This window comes from Homarus americanus, unplaced genomic scaffold (genome assembly GCF_018991925.1).
Source record: "Homarus americanus isolate GMGI-L3 unplaced genomic scaffold, GMGI_Hamer_2.0 scaffold48354, whole genome shotgun sequence".
In the NCBI taxonomy this organism is placed as follows: Eukaryota; Metazoa; Arthropoda; class Malacostraca; order Decapoda; family Nephropidae; genus Homarus; species Homarus americanus.
Window position 1 is genome coordinate 6,060,129 of NW_024723833.1, and position 15,045 is coordinate 6,075,173.

Consider the following 15,045-nt stretch of genomic DNA (forward strand, 5'->3'; position numbering starts at 1 on the left):
TCCATGTGCTTGAATCGTAGAGGTTAGCTGTGCATGTAGGGCTTTGTCACATGCCTTGGAGAAATCCATGTACATGTTCACTGGTAAACCTTGGTCCACGTAGACTGTTACCATTTCAAGGAAAGTGAGTAAGTTTGTCAAGCAGTATATTCTTTCCTTGAAACTGTGTTGTGGTGTGTTTATAAGACTGTTTGGTCAGGTGTTGTATGGTGTCTCTCAGAATTTGCTCAAAGAGTTTGTATTTATCGGATGTTAGATTGAGTGGCCTGTAGTTTTCTGCTGCACTTTTCTTACCCTTCTTGTATACTGGGGTGATGTTGGCTGAATTTCAGTCCTCAGGTGCTTTTCCTTGATCCAAGGATTTTCTGAATGTGAATGTTAGTGGAGTGCAAATCTCATTTACCATGGGACTTGAATTCTTTGTTCTATGTCTTTCTTCCTTGCTTTGTTGGATAAGAGGGTCTTAGTATACCAGCTCCTAGATTTTATCATTTATTTCTCCAATGTGGGTTTTTACCAGTGTACCGTTATACTTTCGGAATATCATCTACATATTATCAGCTCACCTCGCAATGTAAGTGTTACACTTATTTATTACTGTATTGTTTTCTTTATTATTACTGTATGTACATTTAAGAAATATTTATATTTGCACAATAATTATAAATAGAATAACTTTACAGTATGTGGCAGCTAAAGCGAATTTTCGGAACAGCTCGATTATTTCTGATTCATTCCTAATTCAAATCGTTTAATTCATTTTTAAAAAATTTAGTTTAAGTCAAAATCCGAATTACAGTACAGTATAACGATTCAAATTAACAAGTGTATACCGGTAGTTATGGGGTTTTTACTGTATGTGTAAGAACAACTGGTAATTAACCCTGAAGTCTGTGTTGATGACAGTGTCTGCATCCCTGCCAGGGATAAGATTATGTGAGAGTTTGCTATGAGAGATACTGTACTGTACATGATCACAAATGACAATTTCTCATCTTGTCTCATGTTTTAATCAGCCACTCAGTATCCAGAGGGGTCTGTAACAACTTGCTTTATATCATAAATTTCTGAAAACCATTCATCTAATTGGTTATACTGTACAGCCTTGATTTAGCCTCTCTCTTTCTCTCTAAGACAATAAATTTCAAGGATCAGTATCAAGAAAAAAATTGTTTGCTTGTTTATTCCATTTAATAACAAATAACAATACAGTATAAACAATGTTAGTATAAAATCAAGAACTGTCTCTCAGGTGTCTACAACATTCTTATGACAATAATTAGGCAAAATTATATAGTTAAGTCAGCACTAAAACTGACAATTTGTGTATGTAGTCGTGAGGGAATAAGATAGGATCTTGGTAACTCCGGCCTGGATCAGGTAAGTAGGATTAGAGTAGGTTAGAGTTTGGTCAGATAGGTAAGATTAAGGTAATTCAGGGCTTTGACTGCTAGGTAAGATTAGGGTAGAGTAGGGTAGGGTTGGATCAGCTGGGCAAGGTTTGGGGAGAAAATGACTGGATCAATTGTGCCAGGTGTGGGGAGGTCAGGAAGCTTGCAAGTGCTGTAGGAACAAAGGGACAGTTCCAGGCAAGGACACAGTAAGGGTGAACAGGGTGTGGGTTGAACATGAGGGAGAAGGCACAGGTCCTGGGTTGAAGGTTACCATCCTTGGTACAGCGGTAGTAGTTCTTGCAACAGCCTGTGCATGCAGGGTAGTTTTTCTCGCCCTCACACTGGTTGGTGTGTGGGCTGTCTGTGAGTCAGGGCAGGACTGCTACAGGCAGGTGTGGGGTGGTCACAAGGCTAGCATATGCTGCAGGAACAAATGGACAGTTCCAGGCAAGAACACAGTAAGGGTGAGCAGGGTGTGGGTTGAACATGAGAGAGAAGGCACAGGTCCTGGTTTGAAGGCGACCATCCTTAGTGCAGTGGTAGTATTTCTTGCAGCAACCAGGGCATGCTGGGTAGTTACCTTTACCCACACACTGGCTGGTGTGTAAACCTCCTGATGGACAGTCTCGCTGCTGTATACATACGGGGTACCTTGGATCTGTGTTGAACACCAGGTCCCGAGGGCAGCGCTCTGCCACAGGGTAGTATCCAGGACCATAGACTGATGGCTCACAGCGAATGAAGTCTGGACAGCAGTGAAGACACTTGGGGAAACTACCAGGATGGAGGCAGGAAGTGGCATTGACAGAGGTACCATTGATGATTGGGTCATAGGGGCAGTTTGTGGGAGGCACACAATAGGGGTAGGTGGAGACTGTGTTGAATACTAGATCTACTGGACACCTTTTGCTCACACTCATCAGCCTTGCCCCCTCCTGATAGCAGTGGATAAAGGTGTCACTACACTCCTTGCTTCTTGTAAAGTACCCAGCATGTGGACATTCCTGCGGGATGTCAAAGGAAGGAGAGTCAGCTGGGGCAGGTGTGATAGATAGCTGAGTTAGGTTGGAGGTAATAGGAGCAGGTGGGTGGGCAGGGACAGGTGGATGAGTAGGGCTGAAGGTAATGGGGGCAGGTGGACCAGCAGGGGGAAAAGGAAGAGTTGAAGTGAATGGGGAATGCGTGCTAGGAGGAGGAGGTGGATTAGCAGCAGCTGGGCAAGGGACATCACAGAGAACACTGCTACTACACACTAACTGATCAGCATCAAACACTGGGCGTCCTGGAGGACACTGGACACGGAGAGCACCTGGTAGGCCGTAGATGGCTGAACACAGGTAGTAGAAATGACAGTCAGTAGGGTCTGGGAGAACCCTGTCCCCTGCTTCACACACTGCTGAACATAAACTTCCTGGAGTTGCAGTTGTGGTGACAGATGTGGTAGAAGATCCAATAGGTGCTGCTGGTGCAAGAGATGTAGACTGCTCAGCACAGGGCTGGTAGCACTGTGCCTCAGCCACACAGCGTCTCTTGGTGGTATCAAACACAGGTGTGGCTTGTGGGCAGGCAGCACGCACAGGGCGAGGAGCCAGACTGTCTACGTAGACACACACATAGTACCGCTGACAGTTGGTGAGGTCTGCCACCAGTATTCCAGCCTGTGCACACTCGGGCTTACACCTCACACCATTATTCCCTGGTGTCTCCTCTGTGCTGCTGATTATGACAGGGGTGTTGTTCACTGTGATGGGGCTGGTGTTTACTGTGGTGGGGCTGGTGTTTACTGTGGTAGTGGTAGTATTCACTGTGGTAGGGGTAGTATTCACTATGATGGGGCTGGTGTTCACTGTGGTAGGGCTTGTGCTTCCTAGGGTGATTGTGGCAGGGTTAATGCTTTCTGTGGTAACTGCACCAGTACCAGTGCTTGCTATAGTGGCTGGGAGGAAGATAACAGAATCCCCACAAGTTATGATGCAAGGCACAGATCTTTGACAGCTGTAAGTAGGCAGATGAAAAACAGGCCGATGCTGTGGACACTGGATCTTGGTGAGGTTAGGTTTACCACTGACGATCATGCATACATAATAGTGGTGGCAGTCCAGTGGGTCATGATGTACGGTGTTATGTGAGGAGCAGTTTGGTCGACATAGCTCGGGTTTGATTCCAACTGCTAGAGTACTGGAGGAGCTGTTTGTTGTAACTTCATCAATGAGAATAGAAGTATTGGTGGTATTGAGTGTATTGCTGGTAGTAGAAATTGGAGCTGGAGTGGTGATACTTGGGATGGTAGTGATGAATGAAGCGGTGATGTTAGTGGTGGGGGCTAAAGTGGTGACACTGGTGATGGGACTGCTAATGGTTGTATTGCCAGTTGTAATACTACCAGTGATGGTATTGCTGACAGAAGCAACACCAAGGGCACTAGTGGTAGTAAAATTTGCTTGACAGTTTACCACACAAGGAGCATCCTTGGAACAACTGTTTGTGTCCTGGTCGAAGATGGGAAGGTGTGATGGGCACTTCATCCTAGTTGGGCTATTCAGTGCTCCACTGGCTGAACAGATATAATAATGATGGCAGTCAAGCGGATCAGTCACTACAGTCTCTGGTTTAATACAGACAGGATGACAGACATTGGCAGGAGTTGGAGGCATAATTGTAGGTGTAGACACAGTTTCTTGTTGAGTGCAGGTTATGATGCATCTCGACTGAGGCACACATACTCCCTTTCTACGGTCAAAGTAGGGTCTTGATTGCGGACACTTTGTACGTACTGCTTGGGGGATGAGACTGTCAAGAATGATGCAAATGTAGTAGTGGTGACAATCAGTGGGATCTGACATCCGGGAGTTTGCTAGGGCACAAGTTGGTTGGCAGATGGGTGAGTCAGATGATACTGGTGTCACAATGTTCACAGTTGTTGTATGATTGCAAGAAGTAACACATGGAGCATCTGCAGTGCATCTTCCAAGGTGTTGGCTGAAGATGGGTAGATGATATGGGCATTTAATTCGCCGAGGTTTGGATATCACGTCATTAATAAAGTGACAAACATAAAAGTAGTGGCAATCTGTAGGGTCTGATAACCAGGAATCAGCAACCAGACAAGTCGGTTGGCAGTCATATAGAAACTCTGTTGTAGTAGTCACTGATGAAGTGATGGTAGCTGTAGTGGTCGTCATGTTAAACATAATATTGATGTCTGGTGTGGTGGGTGTTGGGGTGGTTACTGTTGTATTGGTTACAACAGACTCTGGGTGAGTAGGGTGTTGGGAGAGGGAGATGGATGATAAGGTGGTGGTGGATTGTGGAGGAGGTATGATGATGGTGGCAGAGGATTGGCACCTCACCACACACGGACCCTCCGCCACACATGTGCCGGAAACAGCACTAAACACGGGTCGCCTGCGAGGACACTTGACTCGGATAGGGATTGGCATGAGATCCTCGGTGAACCTGCATGCATAGAAGTAATGGCAGTTATAAGGATCTGCAACCTTCATTTCTGGTGCTGTGCAGGGCAGGTTGCATGACTCCTGTAATGGTGGTGTGACAGATGATGCGGTGCCTGCCACAGATCCAGATGTTGACGTTTCTATAGTCATGTCAGGGTGCTGTTTTTTTTCTGTAGTCATGTCAGGTGCTGCATCAGTGCTTGTTTCAGAAGATTCTGTTACTTTGCCAGATGTTGAGTTGCTTGTTGTGTGAGAAGATGTCGAAGAAATGCCTGTTGTTATCTCAGATGTAAAACCAATGTTAGACATAATTATAGCTGTTTCAGAAAGAGTGGCAGGCGTGTCAGCTGTTGAAGTTTCATTAGTTGCGTTGGAAGATGTTGACACAGTAAGTGTGCCAGAAGATGGTGTCACAACTGTAGGTGTGTCAGAAGATGCTGGCACAACTGTAGGTGTGTCAGAAGATGCTGGCACAACTGTAGGTGTGTCAGAAGATGCTGGCACAACTGTAGGTGTGTAAGAAGATGCTGGTACAATTAAAGGTGTGTCAGAAGATGCTGGCATAACTATAAATGTGTCAGAAGATGCTGGTACAATTATAGGTGTGTCAGAAGATGCTGGTACAACTGTATGTGTGTCAGAAGATGCTGGCACAACTGTAGGTGTGTCAGAAGATGCTGGCACAACTGTAGGTGTGTCAGAAGATGCTGGCACAACTGTAGGTGTGTCAAAAGATGCTGGTACAACTGTTGGTACGTCCGAAAATGCTGGCACAACTGTAGGTGTGTCAGAAGATGCTGGCACAACTGTAGGTGTGTCAGAAGATGCTGGCACAACTGTAGGTGTGTAAGAAGATGCTGGTACAAATGTTGTGTCGAAATGCTGGCACAACTGTAGGTGTGTCAGAAGATGCTGGTACAACTGTTGGTGTGTCAAAAGATGCTGGCACAACTGTTGGTGTGTCAGAAGATGCTGGTACAACTATAGGTGTGTCAGAAGATGCCGGCACAACCATAGAGAAATGCTGGGTACAACCATAGGTGTGTCAGAAGTGCTGCTAGGTGCCAGAAGATGCTGGTACAACTATAGGTGTGTCAGAAGATGCTGGCACAACTATAGGTGTGTCAGAAGTTGCTGGTACAACTATAGGTAAGATGCTGGCAACTATAGGTAGAAGTTGCTGGTACAACCGTAGGTGTGTCAGAAGATGCTGGCACAACTATAGGTGTGTCAGAAGTTGGGTACAACTGTAGGTGTGTCAGAAGATGCACAACTGTAGGTGTGTCAGAAGTTGCTGGTACAACTGTAGGTGTGTCAGAAGTTGCTGGTACAACTGTAGGTGTGTCAGAAGATGCTGGTACAACTATAGGTGTGTCAGAAGATGCTGGCACAACTATAGGTGTGTCAGAAGTTGCTGGTACAACTGTAGGTGTGTCAGAAGATGCTGGTACAACTGTTGGTGTGTCAGAAGATGCTGGTACAACTATAGGTGTGTCAGAAGATGCTGGTACAACTGTAGGTGTGTCAGAAGATGCTGGCACAACTGTGGGTGTGTCAGAAGATGCTGGCACAACTGTAGGTGTGTCAGAAGATGCTGGTGCAACTGTAGGTGTGTCAAAAGATGCTGGTACAACTGTTGGTGCGTCCAAAAATGCTGGTACAACTGTTGGTGTGTCAGAAGATGCTGGCACAACTGTAGGTGTGTCAAAAGATGCTAGCACATTTGTAAGTGTGTCAGAAGATGCTGGTTCAACTGTAGGTGTGTCAGAAGATGCTGGCACAACTATAGGTGTGTCAGAAGATGTCGGCTCAACTGTTGGTGTGTCAGGTGTTGATACAACTGTTGGGTTGTCAGGTGACACTGTTACGTCTGTAGCTGACTCAGATGTTATAAATCCCTCGTTTATCTCCAGTGATGTACCTCCATCTGTAAGTGTCTCCAGTGATGAGGAACCACCAGTAGATGTTGCATTGCCTGTAACTGACTCCGATGTTACAATAACTGAAGGAGAATCATGAGATGCTATATCAGGTGTTTCAGGGTATGCTGTTGTCTCATCTGTTGTGACACCTATCTGAGGAGTGGTGGTGGGAGGTGAATTTTGTGCATCTGCACAAGGAGCTCGACACTTTATTCCAGTGACACACATCTGGAGCAGGCGGCTGAAGACGGGCATGGTGCTCGGGCAGATGTAGGGGCGGGCCATCAACTGATCATCAGAGAAGATACACTTGTAATAACGACTGCAGTTGTATGGGTCATGTAAACGAGAGTTGACAGTTAGACATTGTGCATTGTCACAGCTTAAGGGTGGCACCAATGTCTCTGGGATGATACTTGGTGATGTTGTAGGGATAGTGGTGGGCATGGTGACTGAGGACAGTATGGTGATAGTATCGGGAAGGAATGCTGGAATTGGCGTGACTATAGTAGGTATGGTGATAGGGGATGTAGTGACGGTAGCTGGGGAGAGGATGCTAGTGGCAGGTAAGGTAACTTTGGACACTGTTGGGGTGCTGAGTAGGGTAGCCAGGAAGGGATCGGTGATAGCTGCAGTCACTGTCACTGCAGAATCATTGTTGGCATTGGCGAGTGACGGACTTGGGGACTGTATGGTAGTAGTAGGTATGGTGCCAGGGAAGGGTGGCATGGTAGTAGCATTAACAGTGACTAGAGATGATGTAGCAAGGGTAGCAGGTGGGATTAACATGGACTCTATGTTGACATTAGTGAGTAGGGTAGCTACAATTGATGTTAAAGTAGTGAGAGAGGAGACTATGGTTGCAAGTGTGTTGGTTTCTTGTGATTCATAAGGTGTGGATACAACTGTTGGTGTGGTGTGGGTATGCATTGTAGGTTTGGTGAAAGTAGAATGGGTGATGCTGGTGGTAAGGGTAGCGCTGGTGATGGTGATAGTGATGGAAGGCTCAGGTAAGGCAGCAACGCACTGGTGGCCCTTGTGAGTCACAGCAGTCCAGTTGGTGAAGATATGGGCGTGGGAAGTGCAAGAGACACGACATTGAGCCTCCCTGGTGCATTTCTGGCGATATTTGTTAAATTTAGGCGTGGCATAGGGGCAGGAGCACCTGAAGAGGACCAGCTGATGGTGCAAGAGTGAGCACATGAAGTAGTGGTTGCAAGAGGTCCTGTCAAGTCGAATGGCTCCATCACGGGTGCAATCTGGCAAACACAGTCCACTTCGTGTCTGTAACAGATCGAGCTTATTTAGAAGTATCATTGCAAGTAAAGGTTCAAGTTTAAAATGTAGGTAGAGGAGGAATGACGATAAAAATCTACTAAAAATTCAATAATGAACTGAGGTGAATAGGTCATGTCACCTCAGTGCAATAAGATTCATTGTTAAATGGCACTTTGGAGGTAACCGTATCAGTGAAATAAGTTCGTGGTGCCGACATTGTATTGTTGGCAATATTTCACGAAACCAAATAATTTTGCGGCAATGAGTATGCTCGATATTCATTGCCGACTTCGACTATCATAACCAAACGAATACCGTTATTTAATTAAACCAAACACATTTTGAATTTATTTACTGATGCATGATAAACTTTAACAACATTGATGTATGTAAAGTACGACAATAATTTAGCAAACAAATAATTGTTATGTATTGAATCTTGATTTCTGCAAGCTAAAGTTTGTTTACATTAGCCACACGTGGACGTTGGAAGCTTCCCTAGGAACCTCAAACATGAATCAAAATTACCCTGGACCTGGGATTCCGAAGCTTCCTTATTAGAGGGAGAATTAAATTGGGGCAGGGTACCTACCAAACAGCTGTTGATAGCTTCATACTACATATTCATCTGATCAAATTAAAACAAAACAAAAACCGAACATTGTATTGGCAAGTAGTCACCAAGAAACGTGCTTATGTAACCCCTCCTACTGAGAGTTCAAGGTAAGAGGTAAATTTGCACTTCCACCTACCACTCTGTTAGAAAGTAAAAAATATATTTTTCTAGTGTATTTATGTGTGTTTAGACCGAATATGACCTTACTTTCCGTCGGAAATTGGCCGGGGTTTTTTTTCGATTTTTTTTCGTGGAACGCTTTTAGAAAACAATTAATGGCTAAGCGAATAAAAAATACACCCAAACACACTAGAAAAACCAAACCTAATCTTACTGACTCTCACCATATGATGGAGTAACCTATTTCTTACCTTATTGGCCTGGTTCTTGTTCATCGTTGCATTCTGGGATTCTTACACAACGTCACATATGTTGGTCTTTGCTATATTTACATTCAGTCTTGCACTTAGAACACTTTACTGAGGTTGGAAGAACACCATGCGATCGAAAAAATGCTATAGTTTCTTCGTTTTTTCCCCAAAAACTCGCAATCAGCTCCATATACTGTAATTGAAGTGACACCCATCGCAGACTTCCATGGTGGGAAATTAATTTGAATTTGGAAATATGAGAGACCCAAAATAAAAATCGATTTTGATTGGGCCAAAAATACCGCAAATTAAACCACAAATCATTTTAATTGGTTGCAAAAAAACGCTTTTGATTGGTCGCGTGACGTGTACGGGAACGCATGCTCGTGATGATTTATGAAAGAAACACGCAGTGTGAGAGGTGAGGGAGGCGATAATGGCGGAAGATTATACATTTGCGACGGTAATGTAATAGATGAAAATGATCTTATAATTAGACGTCTTACTAGAATATGCCAATAGATAAGTGGTAGGAATGTGGAATGTGCAAACGCAAAAATACCGATCTATCCAGTGTTTGTACAGGAGGAAACAAGGGAAACCTGTAATGTTTGGTAGGGTTACACTGGATAACCCTGCTCACGTGTGTCTGGATATTTAGCAGTTAAAAATATTGGTAATACTGGACCAGGCTAATACCAGGAGTTGATCGATTTCATTCATTTTTTCCATTGATGTTCTTTGGATGATAGCACGTAGGTAATAAGTAGTACGCAGCTACCAAACAGGGAGGTACTACCGCCTGGGAAGATTTTGGAAGCATATTATATTGTCTAATGGTAGACCCTGCTGCCATATGGCATCACAAAAATTGTGACCAAGTCCTTGGTTGCTGATCTGACTTTCTGCCTCATTTACACACAATTGCAGGGTCTCAATTGTTTCTCTTACCATTGACAACACAACATACATATATTGTTTCTCGCTCTTGATTTTTTTTTTTAATTTTTGAACGCATTTCTTTATGGTTCTTTATTATTATTATTATTGCAGTGTTGTTATTATTATTATCATTTTATTATTTATATTTGTGTATTTTTTATTATAAGTTTTACTTATCTAAATTATTATTATTATATTGTCGTCCCCTAGGCCCCGATGTGGATCAGCGACCTGTGCCCGGGTGTGCTAATCCCCGTAAAAACTAAAACTAAAATACGATACAACTTTTTATTTTAATTAAGTATCTCTTTTAGTTTCTTTACGATCAAAAACCACCTGTAGTAGGCATGGTATGAAGGATACTGTGGGGTAAAACACGGTGAAAAACTGATCATATGACACGAAAATGGTGTATCTACTGTACGTGCTTTGTACGAGGGGGGGGGAGGGGATTAATTATTTACAGTAAATACTCGTCTGAAAAATCAGCTGTTGGCATCTCTGTTTACTCTCGTACCAAACGGGTCGCGCAGTTCGAGTGTACTCTCACGTCCGGAAAAAAAAAAACGTAAAATTACACCAAGCCGCTTCAACAAAATTGCTTTCATTGGTACCAGGTATCAAAGTAAGTATTATGGTATTATTTCACTTGTTGCCACTAAACGAATCTCGGGAATTTTATAGTTGTAATCAGTAATTTTGACAATTCTAAGATACTTTTCTTCAATGGCATTTCTTGCGCAAATTACGTATAGGCGAGATATTTGATATTTTATTATGTATGTTCGTACGTGAAGGTACACACCCAGAACATCGTACGACATAGTGGTACACTGAACATCGAATGACTGTGGAGCTCCCCAGTTAGGTTAGGTTTGGTTGGTTAGGATTTTGTTTTCCGATAGCTTTTGATGTGTTTTGAACACTTTAGTTAGATTTTTTTTAGCAAATCTCTAGATTCTGAGATGGGGGGGGGGGGCTTATCTCAAGAAACTATTGATTTGCGCCATAACTGAAGGTCAAATTTGTTCATAGCACATCAAAAAACAGTTTTAACTTCGACTTCGTATATTGGCAACAATTGAAATTTTACCGGTTTCTTTGGTTGATTAGGTCTGGTTCCTATTAGGTTCTGTGCATTGTCGTATCGTTTTCATTGCTTACCACCAAAGAACATCTGTGAAAAATAAAGAACGAGATCGAACTCCCTCTGGTGTTAGCCATCTGCTCTAGGATTACCAAAATTCCGAATACTGTAATAAAGTTGAATATCTTAATATTGATCAGAGTAAGAATATATTAATATTGTAGAGTTTATATCTTCGTGCCTGTACTCTAATGTACAAAATTAAATATCCTTGTACAGTTAAATATCCCAATACGCAGTTAGATTGTAGCGTACTGGATCCTCTCCCCTACAAGATATTCGTTGCATTGGACCTTTAAATGTCAAATATATGAGAACAAAGTAAAGTAAATTATAGAAACTTGAACAATTGGAATATTGTCTGTTTTATTATTTGTTTTGTGAGATTTTACCTAGTGCGAATTTGTCAGGTGTAATTTCTTCAAGTGTGAATTTGTTTAAGCAACGAAAAATGCCCTAGACTAGACTTTCCGTATGTAAAGTGACGCGGGGATTTAAAAGTGGCGTGATGCGTTATTATGGTCATCCAGACAAACCTAATATGATACGTACAGCTATATACAGTCGAACATATGGAGATACCCCGGACTCCACCGTCATCTCCATCTGTAGTTAGTGAGCACAGGAGCACCGTGCCGTACAGTGTGTACAGTCATCCTTAGAACGCAAAAACCCGAATACGGTATTATGGAGATGGGTCTTGATGAAACTTGATAGGTAGATTTAACCCAACAAGATCTCAGTATTTTACCTCATGTGAAAATATGGGTCTTTTTTTTTGTGTGGGAACAAGGTACCCCAGACCTGCGGCTAACTTGTTTCATTTCGTTTGGATCAAGTCAGGTAAAGATCTAATTATATTTCAGAACGTCCAAAACCTATATTAGAATGTTCGCTGGTAAAATGTCATGTTGATGGTGAACAATGAACATGATGTTTGGGGATGAAATATACCAAGTTAAAACAAAAGTAAAACATGCTTTGCTGAAACTTTTGGTGTAAAATGTGGAATACAACAATTAGGAGATGGATAGTGTTTGTTGTAGTCTTCTGGGGGATAAAACATGCAAGATTATAACGTCTAGGGTTAAATTATGCTCGGGTAAAACGTCTAGACTCTAGAAGGTAAGCCATGCTAAATTTAAACTGTTGGCGGTAATACATGCAACGTTTCGACATCTGGGGTACAGTAAGAGATAATACGTTAAACGTATGTGGTACAGTGAAACATGCTTGATTTAAACTTCCTGAAGATAAAACATATAGAATACAACCAACGTTTTGGGTAAAACATGTAATACAATGTCAAAAGGTTTTGAGGTACAACATGCTTCTTTAAAACGTGTAAGATTTGTAATTCAAAGCGAACCTTATTGTCACTAGACCGGTACATGAATGAAAGTGAACATTGTAAAATTTCATCAATTATGCAATGGACACAAAAAATCATACAATTATAAAAATATATATATTCCTGCAAAGGTTAGTGTGAAAGTGTGCGTACAGCACTTTATAGACTACAGTATGCCATCTTTGTTACACGTGCAGGAGGTACTGTGACTGGGCACTGCACGCAACCTTCATTTCCCCAGCGACCCTTCGGGCAAGAGACGAGCTGTATCCATTTGGCCGCCGCACCTCAAGGTTAGTAAAGGTAAAGTTGAACTTAGATTACAGTACCTGTACTCTAATTTAGGTTAAGTTAGATAGGATTTTGTGCCGTAATTCGTGGTAATCCTTAATTGAGTCTCCCTCACCTCTGGATCAAGGTCTCCGATATCTTCTTCACTGTAGTTGTAATCGTCAAGGACCTCCTGGGAAAAGTGTTGGGAGCGGTGGTGGTGCAGGGCGGCGTAGCTAGCCTGTGTTAGCAGCAACGCACCGAAAATCACCACCAGACGGTTCAGGGTAGGATTGGTGGTCATAGTTATTACCTTAAACTACACTCTCCCTTGATTTTTCTTTTACTGAACTCCCGTAGTAATGTTTTGATAATTTGCTCTTTCACCACATGCCCACTTTCTTTGTACTGTGCATTGTTCAGCTCAGGTTTCGTTACGATCGAGTTCATAGGCTTTTCCTTAGCACAACTCTTGTACGGTGTTGAGAGTCCAAGGAATCACTTGTGTCATTCGTCGTGTGGCAAGGTATTTATTACTGAAAAATGATACCCACTGGGAGATTATTGTGCATACCTTAGTCCATCTCGTATATATCGCACATGTGGTAACTGTAGACACATGCAACAATATTCTTAGCTTGATATTTACACCCAAAGGATATGTATGGTATGTTACTTGAGAAACCAAGCCTTTGGCTTGACTCACTACATTATATGTTCAGTTTCAGTTGCTGCTTTTTCTACTGTGCTTGATTTTTAATACAGTATGTTGATTAAGCTGTACGGTATGATGACACTTGTCCATTGTTTTTAGCTATACAGTACTGTACCAGTAGGCTTAGTTTTCACATGATGACGTTGATTAGTTTCTAGTTGCAAAGCACTGATGTGGGCAGCTCCGGTGTGTAGTGAGGAGTGAGGTGTTGCCTGTACACCCCTTGCAGCAGGTGTCGCGGTGGGACATGTTTGTTCCTCCTTATGTATGTACCTGAGAGCGGCCACCGACCTCTGCTCACCTGTCGCTGCCAAGCTCCGCCAGATATCTAAATTAAGACTGCAAAAGGCTTTTCGCTTCGAGAACATTTAATAACATATGTATATGGTTATGCAGTCATGCTGTAATCCTTTTATAGTAAGCCCTGAAGTCTTGCTGGTGTGAAAATGGGAAGAGTTAATAAAAGGGAGGGATTGTGTGCCCACATCATGACTCTGGACTAACACACACACTCCTCAATGAGACACTCACCCCAGCCTATATGAACCAGAACGTTCATTGTTGGAACATGTATGTGCGCGTCAGTTTCCTAGTCTGGGTGTCTGTTTTTTTTACACTTCACGGCACGTATGTGGTGAATGTGTGCACGGTCATGTGCCTCTTCGTTTAGGTACTTGCTGGAATGTGTGTGCGCGGAAAGGACCGCCTGTTGGTGTATGCAATTAAATATTAACTACCTTATTTATAAGAAAATCTTTCAATACTACGTTTTAAATTCCTTTGCCGATTAGTAAGGGCCACTGCCTTATGACCGGAACATTTTTTTTTATTATTATTTATTGGGCACCCCCCTACATCCTTGTGTAAGGTGAAGCGCAGAAGCGTTTACAGCTCCAAATAGGGAAGCATGCTAAGTTCATGCTTGCCTTTTATGTCTCATGAGTTAAGGGCGTAGAAGCCTGAAGAGTCAATGGTTTATGTCTAAGCAAGTTATTGGAAACTCCAACAACTTGTCCCTGAATACGAATTCGCAACTTTCGATTTACAGCAGGTGCCTACTTTGCTGCAAGATGAACAGGGACCAAGGGAGGCTGGGAAGTGTGTCCGAACAACTTTCCACCGGCCCGGGAATCGAACCCATAACATCTCGCTTGCGAGGCAAGAGCGGTACCGTTCTACCCACTGGACTCCCTTGACCGGAATATTGTGGACCCTTGCTGTCCCCTAGGGACTTGATCTCACTCTTCTCTACTGTATATATTAGCCTTGTCAAGTATTTCTCCTTAGTCCGTACTCACCCCTGAAGATGTGAATTACACGAAAGTGCTTGGGAACTTAGTGGTTTTTTGTTTCCTTGTGGTTATCAGCATATACTGTACATGGATCACGTGCACCGACAGTGATTTACTTGCATATATATATATATATATATATATATATATATATATATATATATATATATATATATATATATATATATATATATATATATATATTTCATGTAGATCCACGATGAAAACGTGGATAAGATAAATCTTGATAAAATCACACGGGAAAAGGGAAACAACGGAGCACCTTAGCTTT

General features: G+C 42.6%; 1 protein-coding gene across 1 annotated transcript; it reads right to left on the reverse strand.

Moving 5' to 3' along the window:
* Window positions 1-1,175: 1,175 nt before the first annotated feature.
* On the reverse strand, window positions 1,176-13,712 carry LOC121863899 (mucin-2-like). Its single transcript, XM_042362811.1, has 3 exons — window positions 12,883-13,712; window positions 6,037-8,055; window positions 1,176-5,800 (listed from the first exon to the last, which is right to left on the reverse strand). Exons 1-3 carry the CDS (start codon window positions 13,048-13,050, stop codon window positions 1,763-1,765), a joined length of 6,225 nt encoding a protein of 2,074 aa, XP_042218745.1. The 5' UTR covers window positions 13,051-13,712; the 3' UTR covers window positions 1,176-1,762.
* Between the last annotated feature and the right edge of the window lie 1,333 nt (window positions 13,713-15,045).

Coding starts and splice junctions, on each gene's coding strand:
- LOC121863899 (XM_042362811.1), bottom strand. CDS start 13,050: ATGACCACCAATCCTACCCTGAACCGTCTGGTGGTGATTTTCGGTGCG. Junction 8,056..12,882: donor TCGGAGACCTTGATCCAGAG/GTGAGGGAGACT, acceptor GATCTGTTACAG/ACACGAAGTGGACTGTGTTT. Junction 5,801..6,036: donor CTTCTGACACACCTACGGTT/GTACCAGCAACT, acceptor ACACACCAACAG/TTGTGCCAGCATCTTTTGAC.